We start from the raw sequence: 24765 nt of genomic DNA, 5'->3' as shown, positions 1-24765 counted from the left end.
TGCTCCTCTTGTTTTGCTTCCTTTGTGTTCGCTTTTCTCTGAGCTCTGGTGACTGCTGAGTCTCTGTAACTCATGGGTGTTTGGGTTGGGTTAGGACCCTACTGCTTTTGTCAACTAAAGCAGGTCAGATAAGCAGGAGAGAGGTGAATATGGGGGTAAGAAGACAGCTTTTAATTCAGATCTCAGGTAACCATTTTTGTAAGTTTCAGTTCTTCACTACTTACTAAGCTTTGCATGGTCTGTTCTAGTCACATCTCTGTTTTCTAGATAGATAACTTCCCCTTTCTTTCTCATCCCTACTGTTTTCTTAGACCTGGTCCCTGCTGCCTTTGACATATTAATATGATACTGGCTTTTCATTTGGGAGTGCTAATCGGTTTTCAGAGTATTCATAGATTGTTAAAACATTGAGTTTCTAAGACCATTACAATTGTGTACAACGTATTTGTCATTAATACTAACTTTTAAATAGTTTTGGTACCATTTTGAAATGGTCTGGTTTTCAGTGCATGTTTAAGGTTTTTCCTGCTTGTCAGTACTAGAGATGAAAGACAGCAACACATCTTTGGGTCACGCAGTGTTCAGTTGTCAGGGTATCACATTAATTTGACATTCATATTCACTGCAGATTATCTGAATATCTTTCTAAATTGATTATCTTATTTAAAAACCATAATGCAAAAGACAAAACATCATCTAAAGGAAGTAGTACAGAGTCCCCTGTAAATAAATAAAATCCTTAAACAGAGGGCTGTATTCCTGACCATTCTCACTGCTTTCTGTTATTGTTTCTGCATGATGCGTGTTCTCAGGTGTTTGCTCAGTTGTCACACTGGTTCCACACTTGGCTCAAACTTTTTTATGGCTACGTAACAGGCCAAACTTAGAAATTGCTCTGGGGTTAAAAAAAAAAAATGTTGGTGGTTTGGTATTAATTCAGAGTAATTGCCTCATCCGATTTACTTTACAACCACATGAATGTTGCTGCTAGCACAAAAGAAGGAGCAGTGTGAGGAGATTGATTGTGAGTACTAGTAGCAGAATAGGACCACTTTTTTTGAATGCCAGTGCAAACTCAGGTCTTACAACTTTGCAACTACAGTATTAAGTGAAAAATATGATAAATTGCTTCGTAACATAAATGCAGACCATTGCTGAAAGAAATGGTCCTGCTGTCCCTCATGCATTAAGCATTCCTATTGCTTCCCTTGCAGTTGAATGATTTCATGACTACTTGGTGAGTTGATCTCCCCCCCACTCCCCGCCTCAGAGCAACAAGCTGATCTGACTTCCTATATGGTTGTATGGTCACTAGGTCTGATGCAAGGTGAGAATTAGGAGTATGGGGGTACAGGAGATGACATGGCTTCTTATTGCTGCAGCATGCAGTTGAACCAGGTTATATTTAACATGAAACTGCGTATTTTATTTGAACAGTTCTCTTTTCTAGAGCCTTATCCATGTTTTATGAGGTCTGCCTACATAGAAAGGTTTTCCTGTTATCTTTAGGGAAGACCAACACCTTACGGCATTTCTAGACATTTCTGGAGAAACTGCTTATGCCACCTTCCCCCCCCCCCCCCCCCCCGATTTCATCAACATTCCTTCGTACTGTTTTTGAGCAGGTGAGGTTCCTGAAGCTGTGGCGCAGCATTTCCACTCCCATGGTCTACACAGTCAGACTTGAATTGGTATGTTAGCACTGAAGCAGTCTCGCTACTACTGATGTGCAAGCTTTTCCTGATTGTGGATACTACTGTTAACAATCTGTGTTACTGTCAAGTGTGGGAATTGTAATCCTGTATCAAAAAGGCACTCCTTGTTTTAATAAACTTATAGTCTTAATATATTAAAGGAATAACCCAAGCCCTTTCTCCCAGCAAACTTTTGAGCTTAAAATTTGGAATTACTTTGCAGCCTTTAACACTGTTGATCATTGAGGAGAGCACAAGAAGCTGATAAAGCAAATAGGAAAGTGCTGTGTTAGAACCTCTTTTAAATTCGTTTTGAGAGCTTTCTTTCATATACAGTTTCTTAAATGTTGCTTTTCCCCTGTTACCTTCTTGTATTTTGCATTTGTAGTTCTCTCTGTGGCCAAGAATTTTTTCCTTCCTTTTAGAGAAGAAGCTAATAGCTGAAAGATAATAAAAGATATTAAATGCTTTTGGTTCTTTTTTTTTTTTTTTTCCCCCCTCCTGTTTTTGACTGAGGTTCTTTCAAGAAAGCTAAAGTTACTTTAAGCATGCTGCAGCAAACTTGGTAGTAGCAGTGGCTGATGAACCTGTTGTTGCTAATCCAAATAATAGTATCTAAAATCCTGGTCTACTTCAGAAGTCATCTGAAAGATTTTAAGATGCAGAAAAGTTTAAGATGACACTGAAAGAAGTAGAGGAAAGCCTTCCCTATTATTCTTACCTACATGTTTTTGCTTCTGTGTTGCCTTCTCTTTCTGTGGATTTAGGTCATCATGTAGGTGTGCAAATACTTTTGCAGGTAAAGTGGAGAGGCATTGCGGGATTTGGAAGCTGCAGCTGCAATAGCAGAAGAGCAGGACTGTTTCTTTCAGTGGCAGTGCTGACTTACGCTGATTTATCGTTTGTGTCTGAGTGTGGTGGTTTGTCAGACGTTAGAACTGACTGAACTTTGACTGCCCAAAAGGCAGTCTGTCTTACTCCTCGCCTCTCCTTGTCGGTCCATACCCACCCTTTGCTCTTGCAGTATGGGATCTGATTGACTGAGGTCTTGCCTCACAAATGTCTCGGGTAAGTAACCGAGTGCAAAACCACCTTGAAAGGTGGTCTGCAAATGTAGGTGTCTGACCTAACTCACTGAGAGCATGAGACAAGTGCCAGAAATGGAGCAAAGGAGCATGGAACTGTATGGTCAGAACAGGGCGGTAAGACCGCCTCCTCTTTCGGTGACAAGTTTGTTCTCTCAGCTATCTTGTGAAACCTCACCCCAAAGTTAGTTTCACTTTTTTTTGGCTTATGCCGATTTAGTACCTTTCTATTACTCAAAGCAGCAGTGGTGTTCTCCCTCTCATCCTGCTTTATTTGTTTTTTTGCAATGTTGATACTAACAACTGCAAAGTTATGGTAAGCTGAAAACTTAATACTGTCTGCCCCCCTGCCTTGGCTTCCTCTTTGTTCACTAACACCTGGACAAAGGAGAGATGCTGGGAGCACATTGCTGGTAGTGTGGTAAAAGACAAGATTGTCCCCATGTATGTCAGCTCTGGCTTAGAACAGATAGGCTTAAACTGATCATGAAACTCGAGGTCTTTTGTTTTTTCATGTAAGAACAAGAAAGTAAGTATTTGTAGTGCAGTTGCTAGAAATGCATTTTAAAGGCACATAGTGAGTGAGGGCAGGATACATAAATCCTGTTTGTGAGCCTGAGCTTTCTCTTAATATGAAGAATAGTCATACTTATTGAGAGCTTTGATGGGAAATAGACAAAAGACAATCTAATCACTGCTTATGCAGTGGCTGCGTGGCATGCGTGCATGCATATACTTGTGTAGGAATTGGGGGACCTTTTTGCAACATTCAAGTCAAAACCATCTGCCTTGCACTCAGTCATTAACTTGAGCTGTGAGAGACTTTGCTTTGTTATAATTCAAATAATTTAAAACTTTGATCAATAGCTATACTTAATTTTTCATTTCAGTAAATTTAAATCGGTCTCATCCTAAATATTTTTTCTTTGGAGTTTATGCTATGGAAAATATTTAAAATTCTTCTAACTTTGCCCAGGAGCAAATTAGAAAAGCAGATGTGTGATGAGAACTTTAAATAAACTCAGTGGGAAAAGCAGAAATTGACTTTCTAAAGTGTTTGAAATCATGTCTTTTCCAACACTGTTTTGTTTTGTTTAATGAATCTTTTGATTCCCCTTTTGTGGCATTTTTCTTTACAGTTTTTTTACAACACTCCATTTAAAATGCATCTTAACTGTTATATCTCTAAAGCATCCATGTTTGGGAACAGGGCTAAAATACTGTATATTTCTTTCTGTATTTGTTTGAATGTCTTTTAAGTAGTCTCTGAAAATGTATTTTTTTGTTAGTGATGCAAAGTTTCTTAATTGTGTGTTTATATACATACAATAATGGTAGCTAAGGCTTTAACGTGATGTCAGTGTGGTTTCCATGTTTATATACCCACCATAAAATCATCAATTATCAGAGCAAGATGGTGGTCTAGAATTAATTTGTGTTTGTAATACACCTTTTACATATGTTTTTTTATATTTGGGTCCATTCACTTTGGGTCCATCCATACATGCATGACTCTGAAGAAGTGCTTGTGGTTTGGAGTTATAAGAAAACAGTGTATTGTAACTAGAAATATAACTCAGAAGCACAGATTTAGCCATAACCACTCTGCTTAGTACTGATTTAGCAAGGTATGCATACAGGCACCTGGTCTGTTTTCCCCCTTGTGCCCAAAAAGAACCCTTAATCCAGAATGGCCACAACCACCTTGAGCGTTGTTGTCCTTGTCAAGTTTTTCACCGTTTTCAATAGCCTGTGCATTTCTAAGAATGATTCTGTGTTCTTCCTGGGGTAGGGAAGAGGTCCTCTGAGTCCAGGAATGGAAATGAAGTAGAGCTGGTTTAACTGGGGTGCTTGCTTGCTTTCTGTTTGGAGCTGCAGCAGTGGCCTTTTGTGAAAGTTTTCACAGTGCTTGCGTTAGGAATTTACGAATTGAAGCTGAAGCTGCTCCTCTTTATTTCTCTGTTCTCTGTTTCAGAATAGAATGGCATAGTACTGTTCTAGAGAGATCAGTTTTGTCTCTGCTGTGTGTGATTTCATTTGAACTGCTGAGCTATGGAAGTGTATCTTGGTGAGAAAACCTCTTTGGTTAAGTTTGTGTGGAGAAGGAGATTGAGTTCGTATTAAACCCATAGGGTTAAATGTCAGCAGCACTTGTTAATTTGGTTTGAAAAACTAGTAAATAGGGTAGGAAGGGAGAGAACATGAACTTAAAACACCCAGCACAGAACTATTGTAGAAACCTGTTTCTGTGTACACTAGAGTAAAAAATAGCTTGATAACACTAGGTATCAAAGGGGCTTTTTGCATGGCAGTGGAATTTTGGAGAAATTGTGACAACTTAGTGTTTGAACTAATAAACTGTGGCTGTCAAGTGGTAAGTGATGTAAAAGAGAAAATGCCTGTGCAACTCCAAAGGACGAAGTTCAATTTGGTGTTAACAAATCGGTGGATTTCTAAAAATTCAGTGCTTAGCTGGTCTTCAAAGGTTAAGTTCTAGTTTAAATAAAATTGCATTTAAAGTGCTATACTTTACTACGTATCACCCAATTTGTGGGAATTTATGTTGCTTACAGTTGTTTGATAAGATAGATATGTAAAGCCAAATCAACATATTGCAGCAAGCTTTTGAGATACAGAATAGTATTTTGTTAATGTTAATTCCACTTTTGTTGATTATTCCTGAATTCTGCCACTCTTTTGGCAGAATGTATGTTCAAAGTATGCTGAGTTTTAAAAATTTTAGAGACCTAGTTGTGTTTGAGTTTTGTGAGGGAAGGTATATCTTGTTATTGACGGTAACCTGCTGTTAAAGTTTGGGGTATTTCCCTTTTGAGCTTTAAGCTTGCTTTTATATGGCAATTAGGACGAAACACATTTAATTCCCTGCAAGTAAACTGTAAATAATTATTAAACACTTTAGAACTTTAACACAAATATTATGCAGTGTCTTGTGGCTGACAGATAACAGAAGGACGAATGAACCAGAAATAGTAATGTGCGGTGTTGAGAACAGGAGTGAGTCTAGGTTTGTAGAAAAATTCAGTGATTTTTGTTAGAATAACTGATCAGTTGGGAGAAGCAGGTAGCAGAATGTGATGTCCTCAAAATATGAGGAAAGGTTCGTGTGATGGAAGGGTAGCCTGTTTTTCCCAGCTGAGTAAGTTGAATTCATTATAGCCTGCTTGCTGAGTGACTGTTCATTTGGGAAACGTTAGCAACTCCATGGATGGATGGATGAATAAATTGGTTTAACGAAGTTGAGAGAGCTGGAGACTTTCAGGATAGCATACAGATCTCTGAGGAAAAATCTGGGTAATATTTTTGGAAGTTCTCAGTCCCCATTAGCTCCTGTTGGGAATGTGATGGGAGCTGGTGTATGTTTAGCGCTTTTGAAAATTTGATTCAAATTTTAGTTTTTGGAATGCTGCATGCACAATGACGATGCATTATTCCACTTGTATGCTATGCCTGTTAGAAATGTATTGCACATACTGGATCCGTCTGCATACTGAAACACTTTTTTCCTGCTTCGTTTTACTTATATATTTCAGAGCAATTGGCCTTTTTTAGGGGTTTTGCCAAAGACGGAGGCAGTCACTGGAGTTAAATTCTTCCGAGAAGTGGCTGCTTGTGGCAGCTGTGGCCACAGAGGTGAGGATTCCTTTTGTAGCTATCCATGCTCTATAAGGAATAATTTAACTTTGTTATCACATTTGGGCTCTTCTCATAGTCACACAGTTTTCGGATAAATTCTGTGAAATGTATACATTTGGAAGTCAGTTTGAAAGAAGAAGGCTTAATGACTAGAATGTTTTATGTGGCTGGATTCATGGCAGAACTGCAAACCCATCATTCCTGCTCTTTTGATCCACTTGGTCAGAAACGTGATATGATAGGTCATGAACTTCCATGGGTAGCAAGGCAGTTATCAGTTGTCTTCAGGCCCAGATTGAAAGGCTTGATGTTTTTCGTTTACTGATTCAGGTTTTTCTAATGTACATATAGAAGTACCTGAGAAAGTTTCTTCTTCGTTACTCTTCTGTCAGTGTTTTTTGGGTTTCTTCCTCAGGCCATAGCTTCTGACAGTCCCAGCTACTGCAGTCTTTTCATCTATCATAGTCTATCAATTAATACTGATGATTCAAATTGTATAAAAATAGGAGCTTGATATCAGTAATTTGATTTACATTTAAGCCTACCCAGATCTCCTTCTGCTTGTGTATCAAAGACTTGAAGCATTTACCTTTGTGTCATACCATTTTATTGAAGAAGTTGGCGATGGTTGTTATGGTCACGGGCTGTACTTGAAGACCTGAATTTGAGTTCCGAGTACTTTATGGTCTCGGTGACTCAGTTTGCTTTTTTTGCCTGTTTTCCAAACTTATAATTTGGAATGAAAATACTTTTATAAATTTATTTGATATTACTGAGATTCATTTTTTGTTAAAAATGCCTGATGTTTGACATTTTCAATGAGAGTTACAAAAGCTCTGTAATTATTTTTGATGTACTTGGAAATCTTTGAGATTTTTAGACCTATCTCCTGAAACTATGTTCCTTTTGTGGAACAAGGAAGGAAAAAAACCCAATTGCATTTTTTGAGCTGAAAGTACAATTGCTCATAACATGCAAACTGGACATGAGATAGTGCTTTGCAGTAGCTATTAATCTGCTGATGAACTGATTCTTGTAGAGATTGGAAGGGGTGCGTGTAGAGTGCAAACTGAATAGAATGAGTTTCAAAAATGTCTAGCAATTAAAAATGCTGCTTGGGTGTGACTTAAGATGTTCAGAAGCCTCACAAAGTTTCTTGAAATCTTGATCCTTTCTGGTCATCCATACTACCATAAATGCAGAAGTGCTTCTTAGAATTTCTAAAGCACAAGAAAGTAGGATAACTGGGCAGATGAAGCACCAATGCTTATGGATTGTAAAAGGTGTGAGGCTGCAGTTTAAGAATTTATGTACTCTGGCTGTGGTTGTGATTGACTTGCAGAAGTGTGTTTGGCTTGCAAGTTTTACGGGATATTGTTACAATGCCTGTATTTGGGCGCTTAGCTTGTCCCAGTTGTATAGTGAGATCCGCTATTGTTGAATCCCTTCACTGAGGCTTAAGTCAAGCATTTTGCCTTGTGTTCTACTGTAGGGTGGGAACAAGCACATAGTCAGCTTAGGAGTCTTAGCTGATGGGCAGCAACTTGTTAAATCAGGATAACCCAGTTTTGTTTGTAAGTTTGTATTTCGAGGCATTTAATTTGGAATGTGTGCCACCTAAATGATAACTCTCTTAAGAGGGTGAGGCTTTTTAATTGAGAAATTGTGATTGTGAGATAAATTTGTCATGGGGAAGAAGGCAGAAGGTACTAAAAGAACCCCACATGCATGAATGAGGGCTGGGAAGTTCCAGAATTTTGTGGTTTTTTTCCAAAGTATGTGCATCCACCCTAAAATTGTACTAAATTGGGTTGTCGAGAGGCAACTCTCATCCTGAGTATCTTGCTATGCAATTAGGCTCTACCATGTTAGACGTTACTGTCTTGAGAACTTTCTTAGGGTATAGATACATGTCTTCTGATCTCACTGGTAACAGCAGTAGAAGTTTCTCCCTCTTTCTTCTGTCTTCACTAGAGTTTAATGCTGTTTCCATTTACTGTGGACTTCATGGGTTCATGGGATGGCTTCTAATCTGTTTGGGTCAAAATAAGCCTTTTTATCAGAGACCAGCTACTTTGCAGTTTAAGCTCATGTACTTGGGAATGAAAAGCAGCAGGAGCAGTTGGGCCAACTGATAAGGAATCATGCATTTACCCATGCAGTTCTATCATGTGCTGCTTTGAGCTCTCTTTGGGAGAAACTTGAGGCTTTTTGGCTTTATTTGAGGGATGTGGCATAACTGGTCAAGTTCATTCCCAGGTGATTACAGTTTACATGCAAAAATCCCTTTTGTACTTTCATCTGAATCATAGAATTGTTTAGGTTGGAAAAGACCTTTAAGATCATCAAGTCCAACTGTTAACCTAACACTACCAGGTCCACCACTAAACCAATTAAGGGTAGACTAATAATTAATTTCATGTTTCCTGGCTTGGTGGCTGGATTATTTTTTAATGAAAGTAAAACTAGCATAGAATCATTAAGGTTGGAAAGGACCTCTAAGATCACCAGTCCAACCACCAATGCAACACCACCATGCCTACTCAGCCATGTCCCGAAGTGCCACATCCATGCATGTTTTTTGAACACTTCCAGGGCTGGTGACTCCACCACCTCTCTGGGCAGCCTATTCCAATGCCTGACCACTCTTTCAGTAAAGAAATTTTTCCTAATACCCAATTTAAACCTCCCCTGATGCAACTTGAGGCCATTTTGTTTTGTCCTATCTCTAGTTACTTTGGAGAAGAGGCCAACACCCACCTCACTACCACCTCCTTTCAGGTAGTTGTAGAGAGTAATAAGGTCTCTTCCAGATTAAACAATCCCAGTTCCCTCAGCCGTTCCTCATAAGACTTGTGCTCTAGACCCTTGCCCTTTTCTGGACATGCTCCAGCAACTCAATGTCCTGAATACTGTGATGTTTAGTTTATAACGTTAAAGGTCTACCACGTTCCATTTTGGAGAGTTTCATCTTCCAGAGGAAGAACAACAGAACGTGGTACTGAGTGAAAGAACAGGTCTTGTTCAAGTGCAGGATTTACATCTGTTTTTATAGTGTGATATTCCAACTCAGGAGTCTTCATCTCATCAGGCCAGAGAATACCCAAATGTTTTATCATAACCTAAGAAATTGTTCCCCAGGCACTGCTAAAATGGTTTTTACATGTTGGTAAAGTTCGTGGTATTAGATAAGCATGAAATCTCCCTTTCCTGGCTCTCAGTATTGGTACTTCAAAGCACTGTATGGCTGGTTTGCTGTGTCTGCAACGTCATGGGCATCCACTGAGAAAACCCAACAAATAGACCACCTTGTTATTTGTCATGGTACTTCTGTATGATCTGAACATTTGCCTTCTGCATGTTTGTGAGGTTGGTTCGTTGTCCACAGGCAACTGTGAATGTAACTCACTACTATTGTTCTGGGACCAGAATGGTACTATTACTGCGAAGGAAAGAGAGGTCATCTCCATTTTCAAAAAAGTTTGACTACCTCTTAACCACTCTTCAAGTAACATCTCTGTAACGTATATTCTCTTTTTTCCTTTCTCCCTCTTTGCATTCATGAATTGGTTCTTTGGAAAATAAATTAATTGTATGCATTAATATCTTCTATGTTACTGCTTTCAGCACGTCATAGTGAATAAATATTATTTTATCAGCCTACTTGGCAATAGTGACCATTAACCTGATTGTTAACTGCTGGGTCTCAGGTGGAATGCTCAATACAAGCTTGTTCCAAAATGGCAGAATCTGGCTCTCCTTTTTACTGTAATAAAGCTGCTTCTGTGTGCAGCAGTGTGTTGCTGGGAGACTGCAGCTAATTTTTATGGTGCATGTCAGTAGCAGTGATTCAAATTATACATTTCATTGAGTAGGTATTCTCTTTGTTTGTAAACTGTCTTCTATGAGGGGAGAGATTTTTTTTTTGTTCTGGGGACAACAGTATTCAGACCAGAGAAAATGATTGAATCTGTAACAAAAGCTCAGACTGTTCTGTTGATAACATCATTTTACTTCCAAAGTCACTCCAGGGGGGATGGTGGCCTGGCTGAATTTACACCAGTCTGACAGTAAAGTCTAATGCAGGTATTCAGGAGAATTCCAGGTGAGGCGCATACATCTCCTCAAACTGCTGTTTTTCAGACTCTGTGGTGCAAAACTTCAGCATGTGATGTGACTTTAAAGCAAAACAACAAAATAGACTCTGAGAGATTATGAATTAGAAAACTCTAGTTTTGGTTCACAACAAAGATACAGTGGCAATTTTGGGGCTCTGTAGAAAATGTAGTCCTCTTTAAAATGGTTGTTACACAGCTTGCACATGGATCAGGACATGCATGCAATTACAGTGGCAAAAAGTGGGTGTAATTGGGCATGCACCTAAATGAGAAAATACATGCGTAAGGTGGAATCTGACTGTAAGTTAAAAATCTTTTGCTTGCTGAATCTGTACTCCTCTTCTGCCTAAAGGACATGGCAGTCCATTTCCTGATGTTCACATTCTGCTTAGGTTTTTAGCAGTGTCTTGTTTTTAAGCTTGCTTGAGATGCCTCTATAAAATGGTGTGTGTGTGTGTCTGAAGCCTGCTTGCTTAAACACGCAAGTCATGTCAGCTGCAATGCGGCAGTGCTTGGTGCTAATGAGGTGAGCAGCCAGAGCACCCGTCTGCTTATGTTTTCTCATCTCTGTGCAGTTATGGCAATGGGGATTCGAAAAAGGGATTTGTATTGGATATGGCTCTGTTTTCGGCCTTTGCAGAGTGTGGCTCTGTGTCCTCCTGAGGACTGGACAGCATATTTCTTCTTCCATTTTGTGAGTTAGGTGGTCGCTTCACTATATTTAAGGCAAGCTCTAAAATACATCCTGGTTGGGAGAAGATGGGAAGTGCAGAGAGGGGGACACCCTCCCTTCTCTGCCCCCCCCCTTCATTCAAATGGACCTTGAAATGAAATATATTGTCTGGCAATGTGTGTCTTCAGGTTGAGTAGATGTAAGTCTGTATTTGAAAAGTAACATCTTTGGAATAGAGCTAATCAGGTAATTAATTTGGGCTAGATCTGACTAGTTACAGCTGGCCTTTCATAGGCACAGAAATGCAGATGCACTGTGATTTCTCAGCTCACCTTCTTTCTGTTTTTAACCCTTAAGGTGCTGACAGTGGTGCGAGCTGTGTATTTTACGCTGAAGTCAGAAAGTTTTACTTTCAACATAAGGCAAATAAAGTGAATATCAAATCCTGTTTGTCTTTTCCCATCCTCAGATGCCAGACTGTCCATCGAGCTTGATGCCTTCCCGTCCAGTCCTGTCGTATTCCCATTCCTGCAGCCTGCAGTCTTTCAGTGTTTCTTTTTCAGAGACATAGTCTGTAAAACTTTAGGTCATGATTAAGTAATACATTGGTCTTGGTGGCAAAGCTAGCTTTCCTTCTAGTTCGTGCCTTAATGTCACAGGGTGCTGCCCTGTTAGCTGATAAAGTTATTTCTGAGTACTTATTTAGTATAAATCAGACTGTTGAAATTATCTGTGTTTAAAAATACTGCTTTTTTTTTTAAGGGTCATATCTAATCTCTGTTATTTTGGCAGTATGTTGTGTAATGTGATACCACAAACAGAGGGATCAGTACAGCTGGGACTGGGAAAGGTATGAACTGTATCATGTAGGCAACAACCAGCGGTGGGAGGCAGGAACCTCCTGAGCTATTGATACTGCTGATGCGAATGTAGTGTGCAGGTAATGCCCATAGAAAGGATGACATGTCAACCTATAATAAAATCCTTCACCCTGGGAAGGAGCCCAAGATTGTCTGCCCTAATACAGCCTGTTCTTTGCACAGTCCTAGTTTTAAGTGGGTTAAGAGTGATATGTATGAAACAGCACAACTAACAAGATGCATTTTAGGGAGAGTTGTACTGTTTTAACGCTCACAGTTGAAGTCTGGTATCTCTGTTGTGGTCACATATAGTGCAGTGTTTCTTTGTCTGTTTACCTTTTCCTGAAGACCTTGTAGTTGATTGGAATGTTTTTCTCTTCCTTCTTTAGGTCTCCGGGTGAATGGGGAGCTCATTACTGCTTACCCGCAAGTGGTGGTTGTGCGTGTGCCAACACCTTGGGTCCAGAGCGACAGTGATATCACAGTCCTTCGCCACCTAGAGAAAATGGGCTGTAGATTGATGAATCGTCCCCAAGCCATCCTCAATTGTGTCAACAAGTTCTGGACGTTTCAAGAACTTGCTGGTCATGGTGTACCTCTTCCAGACACTTTTTCATATGGTAAGACTTTTGGATCAAAAGGATAGCATAGTTGCCTGCCATAATTTATGCTTTTGCAGTGCAAAAGATATGAGTCAAGTTTTGGAAATCCATAGAATTAAGTAGCATGAAACTAGTTCCACAAAGAAGTGTTCAGTAACAAGAAAAGGAAATTAAAATCACAACACTCACATCCTGTTTTTGGCTTTGTTGATTGTCTGTGATGCTTTGGGAAGAGTACTTTAACTGTACCTCAGCCTCCCAAGCAACTAACTTTGGCTGTTACTACTAAAACACTTTGAACTCTTTTCCAGTTGCCCGACACAACAGACAGCAACTTGTGGAACTAAATATCATAGGATACTATAAAGATCTAGACTTTGGTAAAACCTGAAAGTAGATTAAACTTCTACATGAATAAAAATATCTGAAAATATATTAGTTATTGTGAAAGGACAAAAAGAGTACAGGCTCTTGTGTTCAACTTTTAAAAATTGTTTGGGGTTTGTTTCCCACAAGAACAGTTAATTATTAATGTTTCTTGTGCCTGCCTCTGGAGTCTGTGGTTCCTGACAGAGTGCTAGATTAGAGGAACCATTTGTCTGAGCTACCCTGATGCTATTTCTGCTTTTAATTACAGTATATTAAAGAATTGAAGATACCTCTCAGCCTTCCTTTCCTTCTTGGGAAATACCAGTGCTTTCCTCCCCTTTGTGTGGTTGCACCAATAGGCTTTTGTAATGGGAACTTGATGAAAACACAAACAAACTTGACAAAAACAAAAACATGGGTTTCCATCAATTACTATGAATTACTATTTCCATCAATTACTGTGAAAACACATTTGAGAAGAAACATACCCTTTCTTTACAGATGTGGCTGCTGTAGCTCTTTGAGAAAGGAATGAGTTTTTAATTTTTTGGGGGGGAAGAGGAGACCACAGATGATGGGGTGATTGCAGAACATCTCTGTTCATAACTCCCTGCCATGTCTTTTAATGCCTGTCTCTGGAATGTGACAGAAGCATGACTCTTTTTTTTTTTTTTTTTTTTTTTTTTTTTTTGAAAAAAACATAAGTATCAAGTGATCAGTGAGAGCTGGCTTTGCCAAGAAAAACAGGATGTGCTGAATGACATGTTATTCCATGACACGCGTTAAAATCCGTGGCAGGGTAGTGATGGCTGCTGCTGGCTTTGTGACCAGTGTCTTGGCTTGACTTCGGCGCTTTACTGCACATGCTGTTGGAGGAGTCTCATCCCTTTGCCTGCTGACTTTCTCTTCTGTATTTTCTTGTACTGTGGTCAGCCTTCTGTGAATTGAACTGAACTCAAATAACCGCGAAGCATCAAGCATAATCACGTGAATGGTCATTAAAAGCTACTCTCTAAGGTCCTTACAGATGCAATGAGACAAAAAGGTTGAAGTACTATTTCAAAACAGGGAGAATGAGATACAGGAGACTTAAGCCTTGGAAAGGGGGGAGGTGGAGTGACAAGATCTGGGTTGCTGCTTCCCTCTGGATTATGCCTTGTCTTTGTATTCCATATTGCTTTTCTGGTTAGTAGTTTGGATGGAACTGTTACTGGTGTTATGTCTGTGCTATTTTCCTGCTAGACATTTGAAAAAGTGGGAGTTGGTAAAGTAAAAGGGATAAACTGGAACAAGATGGTAGAATCGGGGCATTCAGATTTGGAAGATTGGAATGAGCCTTTTGGGGTTGTGATCAAGAGGCCTTTGTCAACTTGTGTCTTCCATTTCAAAGGAAGTAGGAGTTAGTATCCCACAGATTACACACCTTCAAAGTCTGATCATGCTCCATGACCAAGTTCCTCTTAACTGATAGTTTTTTCTGCATTATCTAAGCTCTAAGGGTGGGAGGAATGTGTGGCAATTACATCCCCGATTTGGCCACACCAGATTGGTGGCACATAATGTTGTTGGTTTTCTTTTTGCCAGGTGGTCATGAGAATTTTGCCAAAATGATTGATGAGGCGGAAGTGCTGGAGTTCCCTATGGTGGTGAAGAACACGCGGGGTCACCGAGGTGGGTGTGAGGTCAGGGGTGAGGGCAAGGAGTATTCTGAGCAGCACTCTAAGATTTTGTCTCGTCAAGGGATGATAGTTAAGAAGGTCTTCTATTAGGTGTTGGACTTCTTTGCAGTACATCTAAATTCTACCACCCTTCGCCTTCTGAATGTTGAGTAGGCTGCAACACTGGGAAGCAGTTTTAGTAGAACCTAGTCTTGCAATAGCAGAGGGGATAGGGATTAAAAACTGTGGTGCATTGGTGACTTCTATGAGGAAGGCCTTGAACTGGAATAATGGAAGGTCTGGCCTTAGGGAAGTAGAGAGAAGCCTACATGGATTTTAGGGATGTTTCTAAATAGGCGTAAGAAATGAAATCTTAGTTCATTTGGCCTTAATTTGACTTTTTTTGTACTTTGTCTATAATTAGGATTCTGATTTAAATAAAATCTCATGTATTGTTTGTCAAACTGGATCTCTTTTCAGAAAAATATCTCTGACAGTGCTGGTGATAATACAGCAGGTTCAGATTAAATTGTTCTGTTACCAGTCTTTTGTTTTAAGTGTTGAATATGAAACAATACATCAATTTTGTTTAATGTTAGATAGTGATCTACTAAAGGAAACCAGGTTTAAAACCAATTTCAGAGGTTATTTGCACAGGAGGTTGCACTGTTTTTAATTTACTTTAAAACCAATTTAATAAATACTAGAACTAAAAAGAGACTGAAACCGAGGTTCAAGCACATAAACCAGCGGCTACCTTTAAAGCGTAACAAAAGACACCACTTATTTCTTCTTATTGTCCGTCAGTTTGTTCCCACTCTGTGCTGCTCTGGTGCATCTTTTCTGCTGGCATGAGTGTTTCTGTAGCCATGTAGTAAATGGATTCAGGAACTGATGTTGGATGAATCTAGATGGATTATTTTTACTTGGATTAATTCCTTACTTGAATTATCATTTACTTGCACAAATGCTTGTGTTGATGTAATGGAAGAGTGAGAGCAAAAGGCTGGGGCAGAGGAAGATCAGACCTGCTTCTGTTGGCAGTAATATCTGTTTATATGGTTTTAAAGTGCTTGTGGAGCTATGAAGCCAAGTTGGAGTTTAACTTTGCAGCAAGCTGAATTTGACAACTGTGGAGTATCTGAGATAGTGGATTTGACTTGACACTGCTGCTTGTTAAGATCTACTAAATAATTATAGAGTTTACAGCTATTGACTTTCTTCTCCCTTTTTTAGCCAAAATTAATGTAAATCTCTGTTTATAAGTTTTGCTTTAGAGCACTTTAAACTCCAGGCATTAAAATTTATGCACAGTACATATCCTTTCACATTAAGAGAGTTGGGGAAACTTTTTGAAATTAATTGAAAAGCAGCCATTTGCAAATTGTATTCTAAAAAACCAGGCAAACATGGTCATAGGTACTAGCTGATGAATAGAAGTCATACTCTTGTAGACCCATTTTCTGTGTAGTTTGCTGCTGCAGCAAATGCGCCAATCTTATTTTTGCCAGGCTGTCATGATGCTGCATAATTCCCAAGAACTAATTCCCCTCCGAGGCATCATTCTTTCTATTCCAATTTAGGAATACAGTATTAAGTGCCTATATGAGAGCTAAAGTTGGGAATGGGAGAAAGCACGTGGAGGTTTTTGCTTTCTTGTCATGATTTTTAAGCCTGCATTCTGATACTCTGTTTGTGATGAGAAGTTCCATGTTCTTCAAGCAGTGTTCTGTGTTACAGATACCTTAAACCCTGACAAAGCAGAGGCTGCTTCAGTTGGGCTTTGGAGCACTTAGTAAAATTCTTCTTCACATGTTATTTCTCCTAGTTCTGCTACTGCTGCATTTCTGTTCCCTTAGTTAAGATAGGAGGTTTATCAATTGATTTTTGTACTCTGTTAACATTGTAGCATAATTAGGTGACAGTTCTGCCACACAAAAAAAAAAAAAATCGTGCAGCCTTATTGCAAAACATAAATCTAATATGACGCATAAAAGAGTCCTTAAGAAAGGGGAAGAGGAGTTGGGAAATTGTAGCTAAAGACGGAAAGGGATGTCATCTTGTGAGACTAGAAATGAGATGGAAAGTGGTGGAGTCTTGTTTCAGGAGTGACTTTCATCAGTATTAGTAAAATTGGAAAAGAACAAAGAAGTCTTTGGTGTGCTCTAGAAATGAAGAGGAATGAAATCACATGTTTTAGGTTAAACAAAAAAAGTCCTTGAGATGTTTGCTTGTAGAAAAGCTAGTGATTTCCAAAGAGTTTTTTCTCAAAAATGTAGTACATTCTGTTCATTTTATGTCTTGTGGAATCTTCTGCTAAATTATCTTGGATACTGTGGAGTCTAGTGTTTTCCTCTGAACATAGTTGTTCCACTGCAGAGCCTCGTTCTGGAGTTGTGTAAGTGTTGGGAAGAGCAGCTCTTGGCAACTTCCCAACAGAGAAGTGTTGGTTCTGCAGTGGCACACTAGTGACTTCAGAGTTCTTAGCTGCCTGGTGTTTAACAGTTTCATGTCACTGATTCCTGTGTGTCGAAGCTGTAGGCTGCGGGTCCAGTCCTCTTGGATGAACAAAACTGTGTTATTAATTCAATGTATGGTGCTCTTTAAGTATTTCTTCCTTTTTTCTCTCATTAAGGACTTGTACCAAAAGGAGTTGAAATTATAAGACCACCTCCTTTATCTAAAGCTGTTTTCTCTTTCTTTTTTCCTCTTCTTTCTTTTTTCCTCATATGGCTCCTCAACTCTGTCAGTACTTGAACACTTAGAAGCACTGAAGCAGTGGAACACTGATGTCCACAGAAGAATTTGTAAATGGGTCTAAGCTACAGATGGGGCCTGTGAGAATGGGCAGCGTATTGGTCAGAGGTTTTACTTTTATGCGCTGAATCATTGATGCAGCTCAAATTGGTAGCTTCTTCCAATCTTCCAATGTTCTTTTCTTCATACAGGTAAAGCTGTATTCCTGGCACGAGACAAGCACCATTTGGCAGACCTGAGCCATTTGATCCGTCATGATGCCCCTTACTTATTTCAAAAATACGTTAAAGAGTCTCATGGGAAGGATGTACGTGTCATCGTAGTAGGAGGCCGTGTGGTGGGCACCATGCTCCGCTGCTCAACAGATGGGAGGATGCAGAGTAACTGCTCACTTGGTAGGAAAAGCATTGTTGTTCATAGTTTTGATCAGAATTTTTCAATCCAGTTGAAAAATCACAAATGCAACTGAAATAAGCTGCAGGTTTTATTTTGTATTAATTGTGCTTACTGTTGGGGGTTTACAGAGGAAACATGAGAGTGAGATGCGTGTTGAGCAAACACAGAAGGAGAGGCAGTCTCTGCCCAAAGTATGATTCTATTAGATGGATAGGACGGATGAAAAGGAGGGGAAAGTTCTAGGAACACAAATGGAGCAACTGATGTGATAGTGGCAGTGTCATGCTAATGCCCTGTTATCATTCATTTCATCCTGTTAAGAGGAACAGAAAAAGAAGGAAGACAGAAGACGAGGCTGAGGGAGGTGGAGGAGACAGCCAGTTGGCAAGAGGGTAGAAGAGAGTGTTAAGGGAGGAAACCGTTGAAAGCAATAAACAGTTGGATTGCATTGTGCAGCTGCTGTGCTGCCTTAAGTCTGTCTGGCTCTTATCTGCAACCTTTTCCCCCAAAGACCATGCCTGGGAGGAAGAGGAATGTTACTGCACTGATTGTAGCATACTCAGAACCAAGTTTCTGTATAGCTTTGGGTGTAGGACATGTGGGTTTCTGAGGGTAGAAGGAGGAAGGAGGGTTGAGGTTGCCTGGCTGAAACTGTACTGAACCTGATCAGGGCTGGGACAAAATGTGTTCTGTGTGGTACAGTTTTGGTTAATCAAAATGCCTGAGAAGTTTTAGTTACTGCTTGATGCTGAGGATGTTGATCCTGAAAGATGTTTCTGCTAGATGTTTTTTGGTTTGTTTAGACTTATGTGTTGTGATAGATGAAGTCCAAGTCAGTTAATTCTTGGATGATGGACTGTGAACTGGACCAGCTGAGGTTCAGACACAAACGTTCCCTAATTCTTGCTTTAGAGACAGTAACCTATGATGGCAAGCTAAGAGGGACATGAGCAGATGATAAAGTCTTAACCCCCGTCCCCCTCAATTACATCTGTTAGAGCTGTGGTCTTATCAGGAACACTTGGTTTAATTTTGCTGAAAGATTTCTTGTGATAACTTACAAATATGTATGGAAAGCATCTACCTTAGAAGGAACAAGGGTGGATTGTTAGGTCATCTTTTTAATATCACAGGATCATAAAAATGTATGATATCTTTATTGACTGAAAAGTCAGCACTTAACTGTTTTTTAAACAAGTCATAATCTTGACCTGCCTTTGGCAGGTCAGAATCTTTTGAAATCCTGCTGTAGCTACGAGTTCATTAGTAGTCACTGTGGAAAGGAGGTTGATTTCTGAGTTACCAGCACTATGCTTGCAGGCTTGCTTTGGAGCTTCCCAACCAAAAAGCACCAACCACTTGAGAAGGATGTCAGTCACCTGTGACCAGACTGCAGACAGCAATTTTTTTTTTTTGTTTTTTTCACTTTTTCCAGGTGGTGTAGGGATGATGTGCTCACTGAGTGAACAAGGCAAGCAGTTGGCAGTCCAAGTGTCAAACATCCTGGGGATGGATGTGTGCGGCATTGACCTGCTGATGAAGGACGACGGTTCATTTTACGTCTGCGAGGCCAATGCAAATGTAGGTTTCATTGCCTTTGACAAGGCTTGTAATCTAGATGTAGCTGGTATCATAGCGGACTATGCCGCTTCTCTCCTTACCCCCGGTCGCTTGACGCGGCGCATGTCCTTGCTCTCTGTGGTGTCCACGGCAAGCGAGACTAGCGAGCCAGAGCTGGGCCCTCCAGCTAGTGCCGCTGTCGACAATATGAGTGCTAGCTCCAGCTCTGTCGACAGCGACCCTGAGACCACGGAGAGAGAGTTGCTCACCAAGCTCCCGGGGGCTCTATTCAACATGAACCAGCTATTAGCCAATGAGATCAAACTTCTTGTGGAGTGATGCCACATGTAAATAGATGACCAACAGAACTCTCTCTTGTAAATTTTTTTTTTGAACCAACTTGCAATGCTGTTTATCAGAGAAGCTCAGAGGAATGAGGAAAGGGGGAGAGTGTCAATCAAGAGAGCAAGAGATAAAAAGCATGTGTGCTGTGATTGCTGCCCCTACTTTTTTGCAGAATATGAAATTGTGTTTATTCTTCAGCATCAGTTTTCTAATGAAGATGCTCAGTTCACAACATAAGTGGGAATTTTATTTGGATGCTGCTTTGGTCCCCAGACATATTGCAGTTCATGTGTGTTCACAGGCAAGCATTGAAACATGATTCACACTTGAAGATTTTCAGAAAGCTGTCTGGCAGCTCTCTAGAAGCTTCTGTGAATTACCGCACCACTTAAGTCTCTTATACCTCTGTAAGGCTTGATCCTGTAGATTGCTGAGTGCCTCAAATTCTCAATGTGATTTGAAGGTGTTAAATACCAGGTATTTCAAAGTTCCTGGACACCTACTGTTCCTACTGTTGTAGATGAGAGCTGTAAGTTCAGGATCCTTTTAAAGTCATCACTTTCTGACCTTGCAGGATATGGCCTTTCAAATGATGAGGCTGAGAGAAGTGTCAGTTGACTTAACGTGAGCTTTCTGTACAAATCTGTAATTTGTGCCATCTTGGTATTAATTGGCAGCTTTGTGTCTATATTTCTTTATAAAGCCTTTGAAGGAGGATTTTAGTACTTGTGTTTTTCTCATTTCAAATCCTGATTTTGGAAGGTATGTAGGGGAATTGGTCATATTCTATTTGTGGCAGAAGTGGCACGTTTTAACTATTTTTTGCATGATTGGAGGAGATAAACAGCACTGTAATGTTTGGTATACAAAATAATGTTTAATCCAATGTGAAAAAGAATTACACTAGTTTAAAGCAAACGTGCATCGACTTGTATTTGTTAGTGTTTTAGTCTTTCTGAGAGAGATCTGCAATGTTAATGTTCCTTTTTCTTTAATACATGCTAGTCCAACACTCCCTTCTCTATGCCTGCATCTTTAACAGTGGCCAAAGTGAAAACACTGCAGACTATCTGTTAAGAAAACACTGAGTTAAAGCCTGTACATTGGTGGGGTGGATTTTTTGGTTTTTTTTTCTTTTTTTGGGGGGAATGTGGTAAGGTGTGGAGGAGGGAAAAGTTGGTTAAAAGTGATTAGACATCTAGAGGTACTTTAGAATAAAGCTGCAGTTCATACAATACTTACCAGGCTTGCTTTTTCCCCACTGAACATAAAAGCTGATCTTGGCAGAAATCCAAAGAGTATAACTGGGGAGAAATACTTAATTCTTAGCTTTGGGAAACATGCAGCAGATTTTAAAAAGAAAAAGTAAAAAAAAAAAAGGGAAAAAGAAAAAAAAAAGGAGAAAAAAAAAAAAAGAGAGCTCAGCCAGAATTAAAAAAAAAATAAAATATATAACCTAGGTCCATGAACAATTAATAAATTGATCCTGGACCCTTATGTGTGTGTGGTGTGAGTGCACACACTTGTGTGTGTTTGTGTGTGCGCATTTGCTTTGCTTTATTTCTTTTTGGGTTTTGGCTGTTTAGCTCCTCATTTTTTTCCAGGCTGCCTAATTTTCCTTAGTCCTTCTGGCTGTGCATTTTCTCATTAGCCTTGAGCTGTTTTGGAAAACAGATAACCAAAACAGATACTGAGTCCATTTTTCAGTCCCTATCTTCCCCCCTCTTTTTCTTCCTACCTTTTCATTCCTTTCTCATTCTCTGGGTTCATAAAGCCCTGGAACTATAGAGAGAGATATATATAAAGATAAGCCTCTTTTTTTAAAAAACAAAAAGTAAAACGTTTACAATTGAAAAATAATCTTGTGAAAATAGGGTTTGTTTGGAGGGGGGTTGTGTGTGTGCAATGCTGCTGTTTTCTGGATACTTTAATGGAGCATGTCCCGTGTACCCTCTGAGGCTCTGCACTGCCCACCTCTGTGGCCCTTCCTCACCTCTCTGCTGCTCTGCTGTTTTATCTTCACTTGGACCTTAAACACAACTCACGGACACTATGCAGAGAGTCTTCAAGAGGCAATAAACAGAACAGTATTAACCTGCTTTATGGAGGTTTGATCATGCTTCTTTGTACAGTTTGGTTTTTTTATTTTAAAAGGAATGTAATAAAATGGCTTTTTTTTGTAGAATTAAATATTATTATTAAAATCAAGTGAAAGGTTGACTGTTGGTGTTAAGCAGGAGAGCGGACCAGCTGGTCCAGCAACAAAAGGAACTTCAGCAGTAAAGGTATTTTCAAATCTTTCTTCCTTGAGCCTTCAAGCGCACAGGTTATACCTGAAGAATATAAAGGTTTTTAACTTCCATGAAGAGTTGCAGAACCACAGAACATGAAAGAAACCTAATTTTCTAGTCACTGAGCAGTAAACTATCTATTCCAGAGGCTCTTCTCCCCTTGCTTGAATTTGGGTGGCGGTGTTTGTTTTTTGGGGGGTGGTTTGTGTTGTTTTGTGTTGGTTTTTTTTTTTTTTTTCCCTCCCTTTTTACTGGTAGGTGCCTGCATTCCTTGAGAAGCTTATAGGGTCAATCCTTCCCTTTTCAGCTTTGGCACACATTGAGCACATGTGGAATAACAGCAGGGAGTAAACATGTGCTAGTTCATATAGTAGGACCTCTGTATTTCTGTCCTCTTTTTAGAGGAAAGAGCTGGTAACTGAACATTTTGGACTGTTTTTTGAGTCTCTATAGTATTTTGTGGCTCACGGGAACTTTACATTTCTATCACCCTTTCAGAATGTCCAGGTTACACCTCACAGTAGTAAAATTTGTGAAGTAAATGTAAGATTTTTTGAAAGACAAACAGTGTTGAGGGATTTACAGTTTGGCTCCCTTGGGATAAGATGTTCCTCTGTGATTGGTGCTTCTGTTGCTAGTTTGGAGATAAGTCGATGCATAGTGGTCAGGGAGGGAGACAGGATTTGAGACATCATGAACATTTGTTTGGACATTGGGTGTTGATACTGTATGAAAACCTTGCTTGAGCATTCATTGGTACAAATGGGCACACTTGTTTCATGTATTTACTCCCTACTTACCCATTGCTCCTGAAATAGTGAAGTGTATAGAGTGGGCTGGGGATGTGAGTGGGGTGTCTTGTGTTTACTTAAAGGAAAACATCACCAACAGATCTAGCCTGTGGTAATCGGGCAGTGTTTCCCATTGAAGGTGAACTTTACAGACATCAGCTTTATACACTGTATTTCCTTCAGTTCCATGTGCTGAAAAATACATGCTAAACTTTCATACAGTTACACTAACACTACCTCAGTATGTGGGTTTGGAAGTATGTGCTGAAAAAATGGTCAATGTAGTGCTGGATTACAGTAGTGCTGATACACCTGATGGTGATACAACTATTTTTGTATATTTTAATGTTTGAAAGAGCCAGTTAGAAACTCCTGTTTGCAAGAATAAGTTTCTTAAACTACATCTGATGAATTTGTTCTTTGTAACACTGGAGGTTTTCTTCTGTTCAACTTACCATGTTTATAATTGCTGTCTTGCTATGTAAATGTATGGATTGTATCTTAAGCCTTGTATTTAATGCTTTAATGTATTTTACAAAAATCTCTTCTTGGAATGTTACAACACCTCATCTGTAACACAGTGTCAATGCTTGATGCATATGTGGACTGTTAACATTTTTGTTCTGAGCTGATGGAGCATTTTCTCCCACTTCGTGTGCTATCTTTCATGTGTGATACTTAGGAAATAACCTCTGGAACATCTGTGTATGTCAGACACAAAGGAGATACTTCTTCAGATGTTATACTGGACTTCAAAATCCAACAAATGAAACCAGTGACGTTCGCTAAATCTTTTTGCCCCCTTATTGCAAAAATCTGTCAGTTAAATTCCTAAGGGACCTTAGGGGCTTAGAGAGACTTTGAAAACAAATTGCATGTACAGTATCTTTCTGATGGCTCACTCTTTTTGAGAAGGTTTATGGGCTTTATGGCTGGTGTGAGACACACGACCCACTCCTGTTCTCTCTATGGAATAGTAGGTGCTCGGACAGGTAACTTCTGTTGCTACTGTCTTTTTTAATTTTTAATTTTTTCACTGTTCTAGGAATTGTTTTAAACTGAACACTGCAGGATTTATAACCAGATGTTTGCTGCCTTTTCCTTTGTTTTTTTTCTTTAAGTCTTTCTTAATCTTTGAGGGTGGCTTTGGAGCATTCTGATGGTGGATCTTGACCTGCTGTTGGAAGTCTTCAAGCCTCTCATATTTCCAATTTGAGTTGAAAAGTTTTTGTTTTGTTTATTTGTTTAAACCAATGATACAAATGAGATGTGCAGATTTTGGGTGGGATTTGTTGTTGCTCTATTTTGTGTGACTTATTCTCCCTTTTTTAACAGAAATGTGTTCTAACAGTTCACACTTTGTTACTGTTCTTTGCAAAACTTTTCAGGAGCCAAAAAAGTCAAACAATCCAGAGAAAACCTTCCCTTCTCCCCTTTCCGATGGCGAGAATGAGAACTTATGAAAAGTCCTTGAGAATGTTCCTTCCTAAACTTTTCCCCCCAGTAATGCAAGCGGGTAAAATGGTAAACGCAGCAGTTTGGTGACATCCAAAACCGACCTGTTGTCAGGTAAATTGACTCTTTTCTGCTCTTACTGTAACCTTCATAAGTTTGCTACCTTGTCTGCCTTCCTTTCATCAGTTCATTTTGGTGAAACTTCTTGAATGATTTCTTCAACAGCGATATTTAGAGAAAAATCGTACTTTTCTTCTTTATTTCCCCTCCTTCTACATGTTGACCTTTAAGAAAACTGTCATTGTCCTTTGCTTTACTCAGGTGAGACAGAAGTGAGTCCCCTCATGTAAGTATATGAGGGGTAGTTTTGTAATACGTTAATTCCACCTCCTGTTTACCACTTCAAGGTAGTTTGCCTTCAAGTGTACTATTTTAGCTTAGGTTTTTGAAAGATACG

General features: G+C 39.5%; 1 protein-coding gene across 1 annotated transcript in view; it reads left to right on the top strand.

Moving 5' to 3' along the window:
• The window catches only part of RIMKLB (ribosomal modification protein rimK like family member B), a 39282-nt gene extending 19517 nt beyond the window's left edge, over positions 1-19765 (top strand). Inside the window, exons 2-5 of the mRNA XM_075727652.1 lie at positions 12474-12704; positions 14640-14726; positions 17662-17865; positions 19302-19765. Of these exons, the coding sequence (XP_075583767.1) occupies positions 12474-12704; positions 14640-14726; positions 17662-17865; positions 19302-19765 (986 nt within the window). The remainder of the gene's footprint in view (positions 1-12473; positions 12705-14639; positions 14727-17661; positions 17866-19301) is intronic.
• The last annotated feature ends 5000 nt before the right edge of the window (positions 19766-24765 follow it).

Source organism: Pelecanus crispus, chromosome 1 (assembly GCF_030463565.1).
Source record: "Pelecanus crispus isolate bPelCri1 chromosome 1, bPelCri1.pri, whole genome shotgun sequence".
In the NCBI taxonomy this organism is placed as follows: Eukaryota; Metazoa; Chordata; class Aves; order Pelecaniformes; family Pelecanidae; genus Pelecanus; species Pelecanus crispus.
The sequence above is the reverse complement of the archived record's forward strand: the minus strand, read 5'-3'. Positions and strand labels throughout refer to the sequence as shown.